The sequence below is a fragment of the Benincasa hispida genome, chromosome 9, assembly GCF_009727055.1.
Source record: "Benincasa hispida cultivar B227 chromosome 9, ASM972705v1, whole genome shotgun sequence".
Lineage (NCBI taxonomy): Eukaryota > Viridiplantae > Streptophyta > Magnoliopsida > Cucurbitales > Cucurbitaceae > Benincasa > Benincasa hispida.
Window position 1 is genome coordinate 56,067,124 of NC_052357.1, and position 21,699 is coordinate 56,088,822.

At 35.9% G+C, this 21,699-nt stretch overlaps 1 protein-coding gene across 1 annotated transcript; it reads left to right on the top strand.

Moving 5' to 3' along the window:
- The first annotated feature begins 677 nt into the window (after positions 1 to 677).
- Positions 678 to 15,317, top strand: LOC120085480 (DExH-box ATP-dependent RNA helicase DExH12-like). The gene is given in 8 exon segments (XM_039041458.1): positions 678 to 1,765; positions 1,768 to 3,603; positions 4,812 to 5,201; positions 5,442 to 7,020; positions 7,023 to 7,928; positions 7,931 to 11,510; positions 13,137 to 13,260; positions 14,986 to 15,317. Coding segments are annotated over 6 exon segments (6,435 nt in total). The 5' UTR covers positions 678 to 730; the 3' UTR covers positions 8,620 to 11,510; positions 13,137 to 13,260; positions 14,986 to 15,317.
- Positions 15,318 to 21,699: the final 6,382 nt, after the last annotated feature.

Consider the following 21,699-nt stretch of genomic DNA (forward strand, 5'->3'; position numbering starts at 1 on the left):
GACATTAAAGATCCGTTTTTCTTAAAACTGACATTATACATCCAATTTCACTTTTTCCAACCGATATTAAAGCCCGAATTTCTTCTAGTGATAATAGATATCTAAACGATCGTATAACAAAAATTAAACGATCGCGTAATAGTTAGCCAAATGATCGCATAATGAATATCTAAACAATCGCGTAACAGTTAACTAAACGATCGCTTAGTAATATCTAAATGCTCGCTTAGTAATCTTTCAACGACCAGAAAATGAACGAAATGGAGGGAGACCCTATCGTTGTAAAGTATTCGTAGAGACGCGCATTCACTAAACGGTCTGAAGGCTTTTTAAAAACTAGGGGTAATTTTGGAATTTCGCATGGGGAAAAGATCCATTATAGAAAAATTTTCAGGAAGAGGTCATTGGTAGAAAAATTTTTGAGTTTCGGGTCATTTTGTGAAATTTTTCAACAAACTTTGAAACATCACGTATGACGATTCCATTACCTATATTATATTTACTTTTCTTTTGAAAAAAAAAAAATATTATATTTACTTTTCTTTTGAAAAAAAAATTAAAATATTATATTTACTTTTCTTTTGAAAAAAAAAAATTAAAATGTTATATTTACTTTTCCTACAAGGAAGAGAGAAAAATCAACAATTTTGATATTTAAATTCGGTTTGCCTTCCTCGAAAAAGAAAGATGATTTCATTATTCTTGAGAAAGAACTTTCTAAACTTGCGTCATGGCTTATTTGAGTGGCGGTGCTGAGGCTTATGATCGTCTCAAGAACCATGATTATCGAGCCGCCAGTTTGGTCCTGGCCAGTGACTCCCGCCGAAGCGATACACATGAACCCACCGGCGAGCCGGAGTCGCTTTGGAGAAATATTGACGCTAAAAACTTTGGTGATAGGGTTTGTAGAGGGACGCCCTTGCACAAGAGAAAGATGAAAGTAGGTCACTATGCGCATTGGCCAGGCAAGCGCCGTCGTACCGTTCTTACTTCTACGGAAGACGAAGGTGTTTACATGCCCAAGACTAAGCAGACCAGGGCGGCTTACGAGGCGATGCTCGGTCTCATTCAACAACAATTGGGCGGCCAACCCTTGAGCATTGTAACGGCCGCGGCCGATGAGACTTTGGCGGTTCTTAAAGACGAGACGTTCAAGAACCCTAACAAGAAAGAAGAGATCGAGAAATTATTGAACCCTATTCCAAACCACGTGTTCCATCAGTTGGTATCCATTGGGAGGCTTATTACTGATTATTCAGATGGGATCGATACTGCCGGACCTGCGTCAGCTAATGGAGATGGTACTCTTGACGACGGTATAGGTTTCACTGTTGAATTTGAGGAGAACGAGGAGGAGGAAGAGAGCGATCTCGACATGGTCCAGGAGGATGAAGAAGACGAGGATGATGTGGCAGAGCATAACGGTTCTGGCGCCGTGCAGATGGACGGTGGAATCGATGACGATGACTTGCAGGAAAATGATGATGATGGGGGTATGGACCTTAATGTTCAGGATATTGATGCTTACTGGCTGCAGAGGAAAATCTCTCAGGCTTACGAGCAACAAATTGATCCACAGAAATGCCAGAATCTTGCGGAAGAGGTACTGAAGATACTGGCTGAAGGTGATGATCGGGAAATTGAAACCAAGTTGTTGGTGCACCTCCAGTTTGAAAAATTCAGCCTTATAAAATTTCTTATACGAAACCGGTTGAAGGTTGTATGGTGCATCCGTTTGGCTAGGTCTGAAGACCAAGAAGAGAGGAAAAAAAAATTGAGGAGAAAATGATGCATCTGGGTCCAGGTTTAGTTGCAATCCTCGAGCAGCTGCATTCTACTAGAGCAACAGCGAAAGAGCGGCAAATGAATTTAGAGAAGAGCATCAGAGAAGAGGCTCGTCAATTGAAGCCCGTTGAGAGAGATATAGACAACCGGGGGTTGACTGTAAAGACCCAATTGCTTGCTCTTGACAGTATTGCATTTCAACAAGCTAGTCATTTGATGGGAAACAACAAATGTGTACTTCCTGATGGATCATACAGACATCTCAGTAAGGGTTACAAAGAGATTTATGTACCTAAACTGACTCCAAAGCCTTTTGATAGCGAAGAGAAATTTGTTAAAATTGCTTCCATGCCAGATTGGGCACAACTAGCTTTTAAGGGAATGACTCAGTTAAATAGGGTGCAGAGTAAAGTCTACGAGACTGCCCTCTTTAAAGCCGATAATGTTCTCTTGTGCGCCCCCACTGGTGCCGGGAAAACCAATGTCGCAGTCCTTACCATACTACAGCAGATTGCGCTGCACACAAATCCAGATGGTTCGTACAACCACAATGAAAATAAGATTGTATATATTGCACCTATGAAAGCCCTTGTTGCTGAAATTGTTGGCATTCTGTCTGATCGCTTGCAGGACTATGGTGTCAAAGTACGGGAACTTAGTGGAGATCAGACATTGACTCGTCAACAGATTGAGGAGACTCAAATAATTGTTACAACTCCTGAGAAGTGGGATATTGTTACTAGGAAGTCCGGTGATCGCACATACATGCAGCTTGTAAAGCTTTTGATTATTGATGAGATTCATCTTCTTCATGATAACAGAGGTCCTGTGCTTGAAAGCATTGTCGCCAGAACAGTGAGGCAGATTGAGATGACTCAGGAGCATATTCGCTTGGTGGGATTATCAGCCACACTCCCTAACTATGAAGATGTAGCATTCTTTTTGCGAGTTGATCCAAAAAAAGGTATGTTTTATTTTGACAATAGCTATAGACCTGTCCCGCTCTCTCAAGTGTATAATATTGGATTAACTGTGAAGAAGCCATTGCAGAGGTTCCAGTTGATGAACGATCTCTGTTATCAGAAGGTAACGAAGGTTGCAGGAAAACATCAGGTTCTTATATTTGTCCATTCAAGGAAAGAAACATCCAAAACAGCTCATGCTATACGAGATTCTGCTCTTGCCAATGATACACTTGGTGCATTCAAGCACGACAGTGCTAGCCGTGAGATTTTTCACACTCATACAGATTTAGTTAAAAGTAATGATCTCAAAGATCTTCTTCCCTATGGTTTTGCAGTTCATCATTCTGGGATGACAAGGGTTGATCGCCAACTTGTTGAGGAACTTTTTCGTGATGGTCATATTCAAGTTTTGGTTTCAACAGCTACTCTTGCTTGGGGTGTGAACCTGCCAGCTCATACTGTGATTATCAAGGGAACCCAGATTTACAATCCAGAGAAAGGAGCATGGACTGAGTTAAGTCCACTAGATGTTATGCAGATGCTGGGTCGTGCAGGAAGACCTCAATTTGATTCTAGTGGGGAGGGAATAATCATCACAGGGCACGGTGAATTACGGTACTATCTTTCACTAATGAACCAACAGCTACCAATTGAAAGTCAGTTTGTGTCCAAATTGGCTGATCAATTAAATGCAGAAATTGTTCTTGGGACTGTTCAAAATGCAAGAGAAGCGTGTAATTGGCTTGGATATACTTACTTGTATGTTCGTATGCTAAGGAATCCCACCCTTTATGGACTAGCACCTGATGCTCTTACAAGGGATATAACTTTGGAAGGCAGGAGAGCTGATTTGGTATGTTCAAAATACTTTATTTTTGTTGTCTTGAAAATGTCTAATATTGATTGTTTGCTTGATTGCTTGCTTGATTGCTTGTTACTTTTTGTAGAATATTTCTTGTTTCTATATGTATTTGAGATCTTAGGTCTTAGGTGGCGGATGAACAATATTCAACACTTCAGAAAAATATATAGCAAATATAATAGATGATAAATTATCATTTCAGAAATATTTTCTTTTAACTTTCTTGTGGTAAAGAAACACCACATCAATTTAAGACCAAAACGAGATTAAGAAGAACGTGGCTATACAACTTGCCAGGCAGTGATTCTAGTGATCGTGATCTGTGGTCTAGAATAAAAAGAAAATAGGAATGTCTAAACAATGAATAAGTAAAAGCCTCCCTGAACAAATATCATTTTGTATGATATGCTTCGGTCCTCTCAGCAGAAGCATAGGATGCTCCAGTCCTCTCAATCACAGTGGATCGTGATAGTTTTCCTATTCCTCCTCAAACACATGCTTAGGAGAGATGCTAGAGGACCTATAACCCACAAAAAATTACCCCTACTCACTAAAGGATATTTTAGTAACCTTATGAATTATCATAATCAATAATTGGATAGAAAGCAGAAGATGGAAGTTGACATTTTGAAGTGATAAGTGCTGTAAACTGTAACATTCATTAGAAATAGATTAGATTAGCAAGTTCAAGGAAAATTTGTTATGAACAGAACTAATAGAAACCTATCAGAGTGGGTTTGTTAAGCTCTCTTGGCTTTGGAGTGTTTGCCTTTTCTAGCTCCTCACAGATTATTGGAAACTTCCATGTTCACTTTAAAAAAAAAAAGAGTTTGTTTCTTTTAAAAATAATGGCCGATACACTATTGTGCTCGAGGAAAGAAATACAATATGAGTGGTTCTACTTGTCAGAAAAGGAAAGGAAAATAGACAAAATTTAAAGATATAAATTTACCTAGAACAAACCTTGTAATATTAATTAAACATATTCTTCTATTCCTTCCAATCATTTTATATTCCCTGGTGCAGAAAACTGTCCAGAAAAAAAAAATTTATGTTTCCTTACGATCATGTCTGAAAATTAAATCTTGTGGGTAAATACATTGATTGCGTGGCTGATAATGATGATTGATGTTTTATTTAGTGGTTCTGTTAGACAATACTATTGTTTTTCTCATTATGAGGATACTTTATGTTTGCAGATTCATTCAGCTGCTACAATTTTAGATAAAAATAATCTGGTGAAGTATGATCGAAAAAGTGGGTATTTTCAAGTTACGGATTTGGGTCGTGTTGCTAGCTACTACTATATAACACATGGAACAATATCTACTTACAATGAGCATTTGAAGCCGATGATGGGAGATATTGAACTATGTCGTTTGTTTGCATTGAGTGAAGAATTTAAATATGTAGCGGTGCGGCAAGACGAGAAAGTGGAATTAGCGAAGTTGTTGGAATGTGTTCCAATTCCTATCAAGGAAAGCTTGGAGGAACCCAGTGCCAAGATCAATGTTTTGCTGCAAGCGTATATATCTCAGTTAAAGCTGGAAGCGCTGTCATTGACATCTGACATGGTGTTCATAACTCAGGTCTGTTCAGTTTGCTTTTATTCAGTGAATTTATACAAATTGAATTACCTCACTTTAATTTGAAAGCTTAACCTTTGCTATTAATAGTAATTTACAACTCATTTTGTGGTTTCCTACAAACTTTGTTGTTCTTCGAACTTCTTTTGTTTTCTTTACTGATTTTCTTTGCTTATGTTAAGGTCTATTCTATTTTACTTTGGTTTCCATTGCATTAATATAAATTCTTTCATGTTCCATCAGAGTGCTGGATGGCTTATGCGGGCTCTTTTTGAGATTGTTTTGAAACGAGGATGGGCACAACTTGCTGTGAAGGCCTTGAACTTGTGTAAGATGGTGAGTAAAAGGATGTGGGGTGTCCAGACACCTCTTCGGCAATTTTATGGTATCCCAAATGATATTCTCATGAAGCTGGAGAAGAAGGATTTGGCTTGGGAACAGTATTACGATCTCTCTTCGCAAGAACTAGGTGAGCTTGTACGTGCCCCATAAATGGGAAGAACTCTTCATAAGTTCATCCATCAATTCCCAAAATTAAATCTTGCTGCACATGTTCAGCCAATTACACGCACTGTTCTGAGAGTTAAACTCACAATAACACCAGACTTCCAATGGGAGGACAAGGTTCATGGATATGTAGAGTCATTTTGGGTGCTTGTGGAGGATAATGATGGTGAATTCATTCATCATTACGAATATTTCTTGTTGAAGAAGCAGTATATTGATGAGGACCACACCTTGAATTTCACGGTGCCAATATGTGAACTGCTACCCCCGCAGTACTTCATACGTGTTGTGTCAGATAGATGGCTAGGATCACAAACTATTTTGCCCCTCTCTTTTAAGCACCTCATTCTGCCAGAAAAGTTCCTCCCTCCAACGGAGCTGTTAGACTTACAACCTCTTCCCGTGACTGCGTTGAGAAATCCATCTTATGAAGCTCTTTATCAAGATTTCAAGCATTTCAATCCTGTTCAGACTTGAGCCTTTACTGTGCTATATAACACCGATGAAAATGTTTTAGTTGCGGCACCAACTGGAAGTGGAAAAACTATCTGTGTGGAGTTTGCTATGTTACGGAATCATCAGAAAGGACAGGATAACATATTTTGTGCTGTCTATATTGCCTCGATAGAAGCTCTTGCCAAAGAAAGTTTCAGGGACTGGGATAAGAAGTTTGGAAAGGGACTTGGGATCCATGTTGTTGAGTTAACAGGGGAAACAATTACAGATTTGAAACTTCTTGAGAAAGGTCAAATAATCATTAGTACCGCAGAGAAATGGGATGCTCTATCTCGTCGTTGGAAGCAGCACAAACATGTTCAACAGGTCAGTCTTTTTATTATTGATGAGCTTCACTTGATTGGAGGTCAAGGTGGTTCTGTATTGGAGGTGATTGTGTCTAGGATGAGATATATTGCAAGTCAGATTGAGAACAAGATTCGAATTCTGGCGTTTTCTACTTCTCTTGCAAATGTAAAAGATATCGGGGATTGGATAGGTGCTACTTCGCATGGTCTCTTCAATTTTGCACCTGGTGTTCGTCCTGTGCCTTTGGAAATTCATATTCAGGTGGTGGATATTGCTAATTTTGAATCTAGAATGCAGGCAATGACAAAGCCAACATACACCGCCATTGTTCAGCATGCAAAGAATGGAAAGCCAGCACTTGTCTTTGTTCCCACAAGAAAGCATGTCAGACTGGCAGCAGTAGATATAATGACATACTCAAGAGCAGACAATGGAGAGAAACTGCCATTTTTGCTAAGATCTCTTGAAGACATTGAACCCTTTGTTGACAAGATTCATGATGAGATGCTAAAGCCCTTTTACGTCATGGAGTTGGCTATTTACACGAGGGATTGTGTAGCTTGGATCAAGAAGTTGTGACACAACTGTTCCAAGCAGGGTGGATTCAAGTTTGTGTCATAAGCAGTTCGATGTGTTGGGGTGTTCAATTGTTAGCCCATTTGGTGGTGGTTATGGGAACACAATATTATCATGGAAGGGAAAATGCTCAGTCTGACTACCCTGTTACTGATTTGATGCAGATGATGGGCCATGCCAGTCGACCACTGCTCGATAAATCTGGGAAATGTGTCATTCTCTGTCATGCACCTTGTAAAGAATACTACAAGAAGTTCTTATATGAACCTCTCCCAGTTGAAAGCCACCTACACCATTTCCTCCATGATAATATAAATGCAGAAATTGTTGCTGGAACTATTGAGAACAAGCAAGATGCTGTTGATTATATTAGGTGGACTCTTATGTACAGGAGGTTAACTCAAAATCCCAATTATTATAATCTTCAAGGCGTCAGTCATCAGCATCTTTCTGACCACCTTTCAGAGCTTGTTGAAAACACGCTGAGTGACTTAGAAGCAAGCAAGTGCATTGTCATTGAGGATGATGTGGACCTTTCTCCATCTAATAATGGAATGATAGCATCATATTATGTCAGTTATACTACTATTGAGCGTTTCAGTTTGTCATTAACTGCTAAAACCAAGATGAAGTGTCTTCTGGAGATTCTGGCTTCAGCTTCTGAATATGCATTGCTTCCAATACGCCCGGGTGAAGAAGAGTTGATTCGTAGATTAATTAATCATCAACGATTTTCCTTTGAAAATCTGAAATGTACAGACCCACATATCAAAGCAAATGCTTTGCTGCAGGCACATTTCTTGAGGCAATCTGTTGGTGGTAACTTAGCATTGGATCAACGAGAGGAGTCATTTCAGCCAGTAAGTTGCTGCAGGCAATGGTGGATGTCATTTCGAGCAATGGTTGGCTGAGCCTTGCCCTTCTTGCTATGGAAGTCAGCCAGATGGTAATCCAGGGCTTGTGGGAGCAGGATTCCATGCTTCTTCAGCTACCACATTTCACAAAGGAGCTGGCCAAGAGATTTCAAGAGAACCCTGGAAAGAACATAGAGACGGTATTTGATCTGATGGAAATGGAGGACGAGGAAAGGCGTGAACTACTTCAGATGTCAGATTCTCAGTTGTTGGATATTGCATGTTTTTGCAATCGATTTCCAAATATTGATGTGGCATATGAGGTACTTGATGGTGAGAATGTTGCAGCTGGGGAGAACATAGCACTGCAAGTTACACTAGAGCGTGATCTTGATGGGAGGACTGAGGTTGGGCCTGTGGATGCTTCGAGGTACCCCAAAGCCAAAGAAGAAGGCTGGTGGCTTGTTGTTGGCGACACAAAGAGTAACCAGCTACTGGCGATTAAGATGGTTTCTCTTCAAAGGAAGTTGAAGGTCAAGCTTGATTTCACTGCACCTCAAGATACTGGAAAGAAACCATACACGCTTTATTTCATGTGCGACTCATACTTGGGTTGCGATCAGGAATATAATTTCATGGTGGATGTCAAAGATGCAGGTCCATTTGATGAAGAAGAGTAGCTGTTAGCTAACAACTTAAGTCTGTTTTTCTCCCCCATTTTCTTTTTATTTTAAATTTTTATGCTTAGTATTTATGAATGTGTGCCACTGCCAACTTATTCTCTCACCAAGAACCCAACGTTATGGAACTGCTAACATACTTGTGCATTTAAAAACTTTGAGGTATGTCATGCCCGTGCCAGATTCTGATTCATTCAACATGGTATCTGAATAATATTTGTATACTTTGGGGTTGGTTAGAAATCCTAAGTGTTTGAGGTGAGGATTTGCCAAGCTTAGGTTATGCTTGCAAACTCATGGGACCCACTTGAGGGTTGGAATAGTGAACATTGCACCTCGTTCTCATTCTCGTTTGAGCTTTACATTTTCATTCCTTTATGGTGTTTACTAACAGAACCTACTTGTGAAAAATGTATGAAATAGGTTCAAAAAGCATATCCAGCTGGTGGTGATTTCTCTGAACTTATTTTGATACATGAACACTGTGTGGGACACTTTGGCATCCAGATCGTCACAAGGAAGATCTCTGTTATTTGAAAGTGTGGCGGGAATGTGAGCCTGATCCCTTTTTTCTATTCTGTTCTACTACTGTTTTGCTATTATATTTGAACTTTGGGTCTTTGCTGATTGGTAACTATACGTGGCAAGACTGAAAATTGTTTTGATGCTGAAGTCATATTTAATTTTCTGCATGCAAATAAAACTGGAACGATACATCATATTATATATTGTTTGCTCTGCATTTGGAATGTAAGGCAACAAAGGCTGCAAATGACATATTTAATCTTGGTATTTCAGCGTGAACTTTGATTTAGTACCTTTGACATTTCTTATTGAATCGAACCATAATTCTTTTATGTTTTTTGGCTGCCTAGATTAATTGGTACGCACAGCCAATAATAAGTTAGTGTCTTGCTTACTGAGAAAAGTGTGGTAAACTCTGAGTTCACTGTTTCTTATTGCATGTACAAACTGGTTTTCTAACAATTTCTTTATGTTATGATTCATACTTTGATGCGGTCTGTTCGGTTATTTTGGTGAAAATGGGATTGTATCTTTTTATGGTATGTATGACTATGACTCGTTTGGTTTGAACACACCATAATATAAACAAGGTAGAACTTAGTTGTGCCCTCTTGCTTCAGCATTGGATATTTCCTTCTTTCTTCCTTTTTCCCCCTCCATTAATGTCAAGAATGGATTTGATTCCACAAAAATAATATGGACGAATTCCTCCATTTTTGTTTTGCGATACTATGTCATAATGGACTGAATTTTCTACGTTACAGGAATATATGTTTCCTTGTTTATGAAAAATGATATGAGATGTGAAAATAGTAAACTCTCTTCTTTCTTTAAAAAATTCCATTGCCATGCATTTTTGTACAAATTTACTTTAACTCATTTGATGTGTAGGAATGGTCAGCCAATAGATAAATTGAAGGAACGTTTCTTTCACGCTCAGTGCAAAGACCAAGTAAGCAAGTTTTTGGATGAAATTTAGCTCAATTATTTTGACCACTAACCAAACTTCTTATATGTCGGGATCATTATAAAACTCAGATGTATGCAACGATTTAGGTAAAATGTAGTTCAGTCATTTGGCTACTTGGTGTACCTGTTATGTTTAGGAGTACGTGGAAAAATGCTTAGCAGTTCGTAGCTTTGGAATTGTACTTTCCAATCCTGAGAACTGTACGTTGAATTGCAAATTTGCATTTAACTGAGAGATTTTAGTACAGAGGTAACACATATCAATATCATTGGAAGTTGCTTTATATCGAACATTTTATCTTTTTTAGTGGGGGGTCCTTTCTGTCTGCTATGATACCTTTTGAATAATGTCGCTCCTTTCATTTTGGTTTGTTTTGACTGAATCTCGCTTCTCTGTCATTTCTCTTCTATTGACTTTATTGTAATTCCATATAGGTCATATCTAGCTCCACTTGATGTTTATGATGATTCAAAAGTCATGATTACTTCACACCATAAGCCAGATATGTTAAAGACATTTAAATTCTTCGACAATACTAGGGAGTCGAAGGGAGAGATAAATAAAGTAATGTGTTTTCTTCCAATTTGACTTCTCACAAGGTTTTGCTATGGCATCAAATCAACATGGAAGCTTTTTCCAGCTTTGATACTCCTTGAGTTTATAAACGTCAACGTTTTTTTATGTAGGTTAAGATTATTCACGGTTCTCTTTGTAATTTAGCTTTATTAGAGTTCTCTCGTGTTATCTAGCTTTAATATTTTATTTCATTTCTTTTCTTAGTCAGGTTGTTAGTTAGTTACTTGAATGATATGCTTAACCACTCTTGTATTTAGAGCCCATGAACCCCATGAGCTAAGCCTATATATAAAGGCTAAGATTAGCCTTTTGTAACGCTTTTGTTCAAGATTAATAAAATATTGCCATAAAGCTTTTTGGCTCCTCCAGCCTCTCTTACGACTGGGTCCAGGGTTGGGGGAGTGAGTTTAAGTGCACCCTTAGAGGTGTTTGTGGACGTAAAACGTGAAGAGTAAGCTCACACATTCTTTGGTTAGGTGGAGGGTGACTCTAGCGAGGTTTGGTTTTTGGTGAGGTTTCATGTTTTTCTTTGAGTTTCGATTTTGAAGACTTTTTGTAATTATTTCGTAGGCAGAATTTTATTTAATTGGAAACCCTTTAAAGGGGGTTTTTAGTGGGCTTAGTTTTTTTGTATACACTTGTATTCCTTTCATTGTTTCAAAAAAGAAAAAAGAAAAAAAGAAACTTGCACATTCTTTATTCACAGTTAATTAACCAAGAGCCAAGAGTTTATTGATCTTCACATCGATTCTCTTTTTGTAGGGCGGCTAATAAATTGGAACATGACCTTCAATAGAATGATGGACACGATTATAAAAAGGTGAGAAGTCAATTACTATAGTATTACTATAGTATTTCCTCCTCCGCGTGAGGAGGATGAAGTATGATTTGTAGCCAACATTTTTGTTAATGTGCAGTTTTTTGAAAATTACCTCTAAATCGTCTTAGTGGCCATGGAGCGTCTTAACGTCGTCTATATAGGAATATAGGTTAAAAATCCTCTCTTTTATATTTGAATGATTCCTCAATTCAAATTTTCAAAGCGAGGAATACATGTAAGAGGTTAAATGAGGATTTCGCTTTAAATTAATAAAGTGCAATGACAATAGTATCTGGGTAAGAACTGAAGCACTCCCTACAAGCGGATGGTTAGGGAGGTCACCTATGAATCTCCCCAAAGGACACTCTTGGCCAATAGCTCATAGGTCAAGCTTAATAGTGGGGGCAACCATTATGAATAGAAACTAGAGGGTCTCTGCAAGATCCATGGAAGACCTTTTGCAGAACCCATGGAGAACATTTGCAAGATCCAGAGAGGACCTTGTAGCCAGTCTTATGGAGGTCCTCTATAGCTTTGCACTAGTCCAAGTGAATAGTTCATTGAGTTTAGGTGGCAAGTGACCTAAGTTCCTAACGGATGATCCATAAAGGTACTATCAAGAGTTGGATGGACGTTACATTTAAGCATCAATTATGAGATTACTTGAGCATCAGTTATATAAAGCTAAAAATCTATATAAAAGATATTTGACATTCGTCAAAAGTACGTTGAAAACTCCATACTTTCTCTATTATACAAATTTATTTTTTTATCCATTTTTCAATATCATAATATTGTAGTTATTTAAGATTACAAATGACATACAAAACTATTGCAAATCAATTGGTGGTCTGATTTTTGAGGTATCATGCTTCAATTAATTCGTATTATTCAAATAATTAAATTCATTAATTCTAACAATTTAATCAACTAAGAATAACTATCACAAGGGGAAAAAAAAAGTAGAAGAAGAAACTTAGATATATGAGTATATTTTTAATACAACCTAAACTAATATTGATGAAATCAACTTTTTTTTTTTTCAAAGATAAAAAGAAGTTTATTTAAATAGCCAAGCTTCTGATGTCTTTGACCCAGCAATCCGTTGCTCCCCCACCACAAGTTTTCTTTAAAATTGAGTTCAATGCATGTATGCAATCTAATTCAACAATTAGGTTTGTGCAAGGAAGATTTGCAAATCTTCTTCACGAATAGCTAAGAGTTCAACAAGAGGAGGTTTGTAATCTAGATTCAGATGTCTTTTTGAAATTCCAAGAATTTTTCCTCCTGAATCTCTGTAACTCTGATTCCTGTTGAAGATGTTCCATATTTCTAGGCAACATCAACATTGAGTTTACATGAACCATGAGGAGGAGCCTTCCATTTGCGATGATGAGATCGTTGATTTATTGAGATAATTTTGCTATTATTATTAGTCTGTGAATGAGAATGAAGATGTTGTTCATAGTACTTCATAATCCAATCTTTCCTTGTAGCTACATCTGGAATTGATTTATTCAACCTTAAATTATACGATCATTCCTAATAGCCCAGCAAGTTAATGCAATTATACTCATTTGTTCTTTGTTGTAAGAACTAATGGTTGACTATCTCTCTTGAACACAGTTATTAAAATTTTCGATAAGGATGGGAGATGGATTAATCAAGCGCCAAAGTTGTTTTAAACTAGAGCAACTAAATAAAGCATGGTCAGTGGATTTTTCAAAGATATTACACCGTGGGCAAACAGGTGAGACATTACCACCTCTTTTGAGTAGTTTGATATTTGCTTGAATGATTTCTTGAATTGATCTCCAGAATAAAATAAATAAAATTTTCTCTATACAGAGAGATTCCATAATGATTTCCAAAAAGGTTCCATGTTATTAGTACTTGATGTGCCAAGTCCATTTGCCTTGGATGAATATTTACTGGTATTCTTTGATTATCTCAACTTCTTCGAGAAACAACTTCTTTAATTTGTTCGCTTGCCATTGATTATTTTTATTTAAGAATTCTGAGACAAGAACATCACTTGATTCTTCAAAAATACGAGAATGTTTAAAGGTGGAGTATCTTGGAATCCAAGGATCCTTGAAGAATCTAATAGATTTACCATTACCAACTCAATATCTAAGACCTTTGTGAATTAATTCTCTACCCCAAAGAAGACTTTTCCAAATAAATGAAGGATTAGGTCCTAATTGAGCCCCCATAATCGATTCATTTTGGAAGTAAATGCATTTCAAAACTCTGGCCATCATTGAGTTTGGATTAATAATCAACCTCCACATGTTTGGCTATAAGCGTTTGATTGAAACCAACTAGGTCTATGAAGTTTAAGCCTCCTAACGCCTTTCGTAGGCAAAGATCTTCCCATTTCTTCCAATAGATTTTCCTCTTTTCTTCTGTAGATCCCCACCAAAATTTTACAAAACATTTTATAATTTCATCACATAATTTCTTTGGAAGTTGAAATAAACTCATTGCATAGATTGATAATGCTTGCCTCACACTTTTTATAAGAACTTCCTTGCCAGCCACTGAAAAAAAGGATTGTTTCCAGCCTTGAACCACTATCCATACTTTGTCTAGAATATATTACAAATCTTTGGATTTGCTCCTAGAAAATGAAGATGGTAATCCTAAGTAGAATCCCGAGTCTTTAGTCTTTTTAATTCCTAGGATGTTGCTAAGATGGTTTTCATGATTCAAGTTCATATTTGATGAAAAGATGATGGCAAACTTTGCGTAATTGATGCTTTCTCCAGAAGTAGCTTAAAAAATCTTTTTTTAAATTTATGGAATTTTTTTTCTTCAGCTTTGCAAAAAAACTAAGTTGTCATCTGCAAGTAATAGGTGAGAAATTCTAGGGCTTTGAGGGGAGAATTCAATTCCAGATAGTGCTCCAATATTGTTAGCATCTTGCAAAACAAAAGATAAACCTTCAGTTATTAATAAAAATAAGTAAGGAGATAAATGATCTTCTTGTCTAAGGCCTCTGCTTGGAACAATAGATCCTTTAACTTCTCGATTAACGAGTATAGAAAATCTAATTGTAGTAATAAATCCATAACAAGAGAAATCCACAAAGGGTCAAAACCAAGTTTACTCATAATATCCAGACCATTCAACTATGTCATCAGCTTTGCTGATATCTAATTTGACTACTGCCAAACTTTCTTTTTTGGATTTCTTGTTTTCTAAATTATGTAGACATTCGTGATCAATGATTATATTATCAATTATTGCTCTGCTTGGAATAAAAGCATATTATGCTGGAGATATTATCTTGTCAAGGATGCTTTTCAGGCAATTTGCTAAAGTTTTAGTCATGAGTTTATATTTGACATTACACAAAGCGATAGGTTTGAAATCCCCTACTGTTGTAAGAATTTTTATTTTTGGGATTAAGACAATATTAGTGTCATTCCATTATTTGATGCTTTCTTTTTTGTTTAAAATATCATGGCAGCGTTATGTTGTGTTTAGGTCAACCACATCCCAGAAAAGTTGAAAAAAAAAAGTGCAAGGAAACCGTCTGGACCAAGAGCTTTAGTAGGAAACATATCTTCAATTGCCTTTTCGATGTCATGATGAGTAAACGGAGTTAGAAAGATGACATTCATCCTCGTATCAACTTTAGGATTGATAAATTGAAGAATATCATTAATGCAAATTTGTTTTGGATAAGTAATAAAGGGATTATGAAAATATGAAGTGAATCTTTCAACAATGAAATTTGGATCATTTGACCAATTGCATTTGCATCATAAATCCCTTTGAACTCATTTTTGGATTTTCTCACGGTAGCTTTCTTATGGTGGAACTATTTTGAATTTTGATCTTCCTAACGAAGCCAAATCTTTGCTTCCAATAAATTTCTTCTTTCTCAAGAAGCCTATCAAATTCAAACTCAATTTCATGTCTTTTGTTGAAATTAATATTTGATATAGTATTGTAAGCTTCTTTAAGGAGGCTTTTACATTTGGCAATATTATTCTTCATCTCCATATTGATAGTTTTACCCCAATTGTCGAGAGCAAAAGTACAAAAATTTAGGTTTTGGTTTAAGGAAGAAATGGTTTTGGTAATTTGGTCCCATTTTCCATTCTTAAGGATAATATTTTTTACTTTACTTTCTTGTAACAATGTTGTGGTAAAATAGTGGAGAATTCAATAGGTTTGTAGTCTGAGCTCGTCCAATCCAGATGAAAAACTTTGAAATTACTAACAATATTATCGAATGAATTGTTACAGAGGACACGATCTAATCTTTCCCAAAGTGCAATTAATGTTCATTTTATTGCACCAAGTAAATTTAGGACCATAGAAACAATATTTCTAAGGCCGCAATCATCCAAGGTTTCTCTAAATTTCTCAAGAAAGTATTGGTATTTTCAAGGACCATCAAATTTTTCATTATATTTAAGAATTTCATTCATGTCACCCCATAATAGCCAAGGAGAATGATTCGAATCATATAATTGCCTTATATGTTGCAAATCATCCAAGATTCAACATTCATTCTATCGGCATGTTTCTTGCAATCTTTGACTGAGTGACCAATTAATAACAAAAATCAGGTAATCTCTCGTACTTTATTTGAATCCAAATGTTTTCTTGATTGTCCTCAGGTTCAATCCATATTCCCCTTCTTAGAGGTTTATTAATATCCAACATTATTTTTATTCTCAAATTTTCTCCCCAACAAAAGTTATCTTGATCATAGTCTACTTCTGAAAATTCTCCCAATGCATCAGCCCATTTTTTTCCATATAATTGTTTTGAAAACCAAGGGGAATATGAAGTAAACGGATCCAAAAAGTTGTTTTGTTGAAAGATGTTTGTGGAAGTTTTACATTTGCTTTAGGTTCCTTTAAAGCAAGTAAAGAATTATCTATTAATCAAGGTCCAATTGGCCTTTTGGATCTTAATCTCAAATTAATTAATTAATATTTTGATAATAACAAACATGCTTTTATTTATTAACAATTTGAGTGTTTTGAAGTGTCCATCGTGTAGAGCTTGGAACAACGGTTCCAATGCAATTTGAATAACTTAAATCGGAGTTCAAACGAAGAACATAGAACCAAAACAAACTTAACGAAAAAATTCCAAACTGATTAAGTGACATAAGTTTTCTCATTAAAGTAGATCAATTAGAAGGTGCTACTTAAAACAATGGAGAAGTGACTCATGGTGGACTTTTGATTTTTAGATTAATTTTAAAAAGAAAATGAATTTAATATTATTTTATGTTTGTGTCTAATGATTAGTTTTGGACACATGGTGGGTATTTGCTTTTTGTTGAGTTATAAAAGAAATGATTTTAATAGATATATCTTATTATATTATCTTTTATTTGTATCTAACAGCTAGTTGAGTTTAAATCTCCACCATTCAATTTTCTTTTACCAACATCCAATGGCCCAAATTGAATATGATTTTCACTAACCTTCCTTTTTTTTTTTTTTTTTTAATACTTCATCTTCTCCAAATTCTAATAACAAATTTACACTTCCTCTGTAACTCAAAAGCCACCATTGTTATTCTCTCTTTAAGCTTCAATTTTCTTCTTTTTATCTAATTCTTGAGAGAGATATCTTAGGTATTGTGAGGATTAATTTGTTGTGAGCTAATATTTTTAAATCCATTCTTGTATGTCAAGTGTGTTTTTTATTTTTTCAAAAACTATTGTAAGGGTTGCTATTGATCCTTGAAAAAAAGCTGTTGTAATGGTTTGATCTTCAACCATGGAAAGGATCGGATTTGTTCTTGCTCCCGGAAAAAGAACATTGTAGCATTTCTACTCTAAGTCATGGAAAGAGTCAAGTTTGAGTGACAAACCTAAGAGGAGATTGAAAAGTGGATGTAGGTCGATTGTGTCGAACCACTACAAAATTCTCGGTATCAATTTCTCTATCCCTCAACTATTTAATTTTGCAACTAATTTGTTCTTAAATTTTATTGCTTTAAATTATGTACAATTTTTGTTCTTAAATTTAATTGGTCATATATATTTATTTTGATTGGTAGTTCTTAAATCTAATTTCTTGTTTAATTCAGAGTAAAATTATTTATATAAATTTATTGGTTAAATTACTTGTTAGCAAAAAGTTTGTTAATTTGTTTAATTGGGCCTACATTAGTAAAAAGTTTTAATTAGTTTAAAGAAACCGTATTCATCCCTTAGGGTTGCCACACCGTCCTACCGGTCCCATTCGAAAGACCATTTCTTTATCTCTTCGAGAGTCAAATTTGAAGAAAAAAGGTTCTTTCCTAGATTACTCGCACTGAAACTGAGTTTGGTTCTCCAAGCATTTGAAAAGACATTTTTTATGATTCCAGGTGCAATAACACGGGATGACATCAATTTACCAACTAAGAAGTGATCTAATTGTCCATGAATTAGAGGCCTAAGTTGAGGATCAAATCCAATTCTTGTTGAATTTTCATCTTTAGTAAGTTTTAACTTTTTCCATTCATCCAGAAGTACGTCCGTTTCCATTCTTAGTTTATTTCGATGAGGTTACTGAGATATAGGAATCACAAATCGAGGAATAGCAGATCTACTATTAGGGCATAATGAACAGAAAATAGGAGGAGGTGCGATGAAACTTGAAGCAACACAAGGAGGTCAATGATGTCTTAAAGGAAGCGAGATCTTGGAGGAATCTTGGATTTTCCATATCCGATTTGTACTTTCTTTATATTTTTTTAAAAATTATATTATATTATATTATATTATATTTAACTTGTTATAATACAATATAATTTGATTATCCATTAAAACATAAATTATATTATATTCTTTTTTTAAAAATAAAATTATATTATATTCTTCTTGGTCCATAAAGTGCAATTATCAACCCAAATAAACATTTGAAAATTTGACAGGTGTCCTAATACCTAATTCCCCACAAAAAAAGGAACCAATTTGTGGCTTTTAAATCTTTTTAAAAAGTAGCAACTTTTTCATAATCACATATTAGAACTTGAATGTGATAGTACCCAAACAATATAACAACAGCCCTCTAGGATCTCTTCTAAAACAATCAACTAAATAATTGTTCTCCAAAATGTCACAAATAAATCAACAAATAATCACCAAGCGATCAACCAACAATGGACAACAATAAACCACGAAATTATGGAAGACTAAAATAAAAGGCACACACGAATTATAGTGGAAAACCTCTTCGATGTGAAGAGTAAAAACCACAGGACTTGTGAGGAGTTTACCATTGTCAACTTCTCTTATTATGATAAAATTGAGGAAAAAAAACTTAAATCAGTCATACAAAGGTTCATTACTTATCAATACTTTCATACATAAAAGATTAACACTTGAGAGATAAAAAGAATGAAAATTACCCAGTTTTACAGGTTCTGTTCGATAGAAATTACGAACAAACCAGAGCTTGAAACAATGACCCAACCGTCCAAAAAGAGATTATATGCATCCCGAACAGGCTGACCAAATTTCAACACGATCCAACTATTCAAACTTTAGCAATCAACAATTTTGTGGAAGCTGTCGCTCAAAAACCGAATTGCTGTCTTTCTCTCTGATTTTTGCTTCTCTTTCATTCTCTTTTTCTTTAGGCCATACTCATATCACATAAAATAAAACTCTAGGGCTTTCAAGATGGGTTAACCAAAAAAATTAGCCCCAATTGGACTCACAAAACACAAGTAAAATAAAGTCTTGCTTATGCAATAAGTGAGTTGGACACCCACAATGATCTCTCCCTCCTGCCCAACACGGAAAGACTCAATCACATCCATGATCACTTGAACCTCATCCCTGAAAGCTTACTATAAAGCTCAATCTTGCTTCCGGGAACTACCTTAGTTAACATATCTGCACTATTTTTGTCAGTATGAACTTTCTTCGCATTCAATCTCTTTTCTTCAATTATATCTCGTAGCTAATGATATCTAATGTCAATGTGTTTAATACGAGCATGATACAATTGATTCTTACTCAAATCCATAGCACTCTGACTATCACAAAATATAACATACTCTCCTTGCTTCAAACCCAACTCTTGAAGGAACTTTTTAAGTCATAACATCTCTTTGCTTACTTCCATTGCTACAATATACTCCGCCTCAGTTGTGGACAATGCTACACATTTTTGTAGCTTGGATTTCCATAAGATGGCTCCCCCTGAAAATTTAAACCATAACCTAGGTAGACTTTCTATTATTAAGATCACATGCCATGTCTGCATCAATTTAGCATTCAAGCATAGGCTTGCCACCTCCATAACATAAATTCAATTTGAAGGTGCCCAACAAGTATCTGAAGATCCACTTCACTACTTCCCAGTGAGTCTTACCTGGGTTGGATAGAAAATTACTCGCTAGATTGACTGCATGTGTAATATCAAGTCTAGTACACACCATAGCATACATTAAAGAACCAACAACAGAAGAATAAGGAATGGATGACATAACTTCTTTCTCTTTCTCTGTTGTAGGGCAAGCTCTCTTACTTAGCTTAAAGTGAGTTACTAACAGTATACTAACAAGCTTAACATGCCTCATATTGAGCCTTTCCCGCAACCGTTCAATATACTTCTCCTGGGATAACAACAATTTTCCAGTTTTCCTATCGTGAGCAATCTCCACACCTAAAATTTGCTTTGTAGGACCCAAATCTTTCATGTCAAATGACTTGGACGAATATTTCTTCAAATTTTGAATCATATCTATATCTTGTCCAACTATCAACATATCATCTACATATAAAAGAAAAATGATGAAGTTGCCTGCAGGGAACTTTTTAAAATACACACAAGAATACGTTATAGTTCGTTTATAATCATTGCTTATCATAACGAATCAAATTTTTTATGACTTGGTGCCTATCTAAGGCCATTAAGACTAATCTTTAACTTGCAAACAAATTTATCTTTCCCTTTTTCTTTAAATCCTTAAGGTTGCTCCATGTAGATCTCTTCATGCAAGTCACATGTAAAAAGGTGGTTTTTACATCAAGTTGCTCTATCTCAAGATCAAGACTTGCTGCTAATCCTAACACTCTTCTTATAGATGTCATTTCGACCATTGGAGAGACGATCTCATCAGAGTCAATGCCCTTTTTCTAGTTGCATCCCTTAACCATTAATCTGACTTTGTACCTCACTATCTTTTTACCATCCTTCTTGTACTTGAAAACTCATATGTTTTTCAATACTTTTTTGCCCTTTGAAGGCTTCATTAGCCCATAGGTTTTATTATTTTTCAGGGAATTTATCTCCTCCTATTGCGTCGAGCCACTGGTCTTTTTCATCATGAGACAAAATCTTTTGATAGTTCTCTAGCTCTCATCTTCATTAACTAGAATGGACTATGAGCTTGGATACCTTGTTGAAGGTTTACACACTCTAGTGGACTTTTGAGCCTGAGTATCCCCCACTTTGGGAATATGTTGCTTCCCTTACTTATGAACTTCTCCATGAATCACTTCCTTATGAATTTCTTCATCAGATGAAAACTCTTCAAGATCATCATCATCAATATGATATGGTACATTACCATTAGGTTTATCTCACCAACATCATCATGTACACCATCAACATTCTCATTTTTCGATTGAACAATAGAAGGAGTAGAAATAGAATTATTAGTAGTATCAAAACACAACTCTAAAGTAGAATTGTACCTTGTACTAAGAAGATTTGCACCCTTCTCGTGCTCAAAGAATACTACGCTTCTGCTTCTCACGATCTTTTTCTTTTCTGGATCATAGAGCCTTAACCATACTTTTCATCCCCATACCCAACAAAATTACATGGATTAATCTTCGAATCAAGCTTTGACCTCTCTTCTTTAGGCACATGCATGTATGTCTTGCTGCTAAAGACTTTGAGATGCAAATAAGTGGGATCATGTCCTTCCATACTCTCTTTGGAATGTCTAGACCAAGAGGAATTGATGGAGATCGATTAATCAAATATACGCCACATTGCACTGTTTCCCCCCAAAATGTCTTAGGAAGATCAGACATTCTAAGCATACTCCCCACCTTCTCCACAATGATTCATTTCATCCTCTCAGAAACTCCATTGTGTTGTGGTATGCCAGGTTTTGTCTTTTCATGTTTAATACCATGTTGTGAATAATAATACTTGAACTCATTCAAAGTATATTCACCACCATTATCAGATCGAAGACA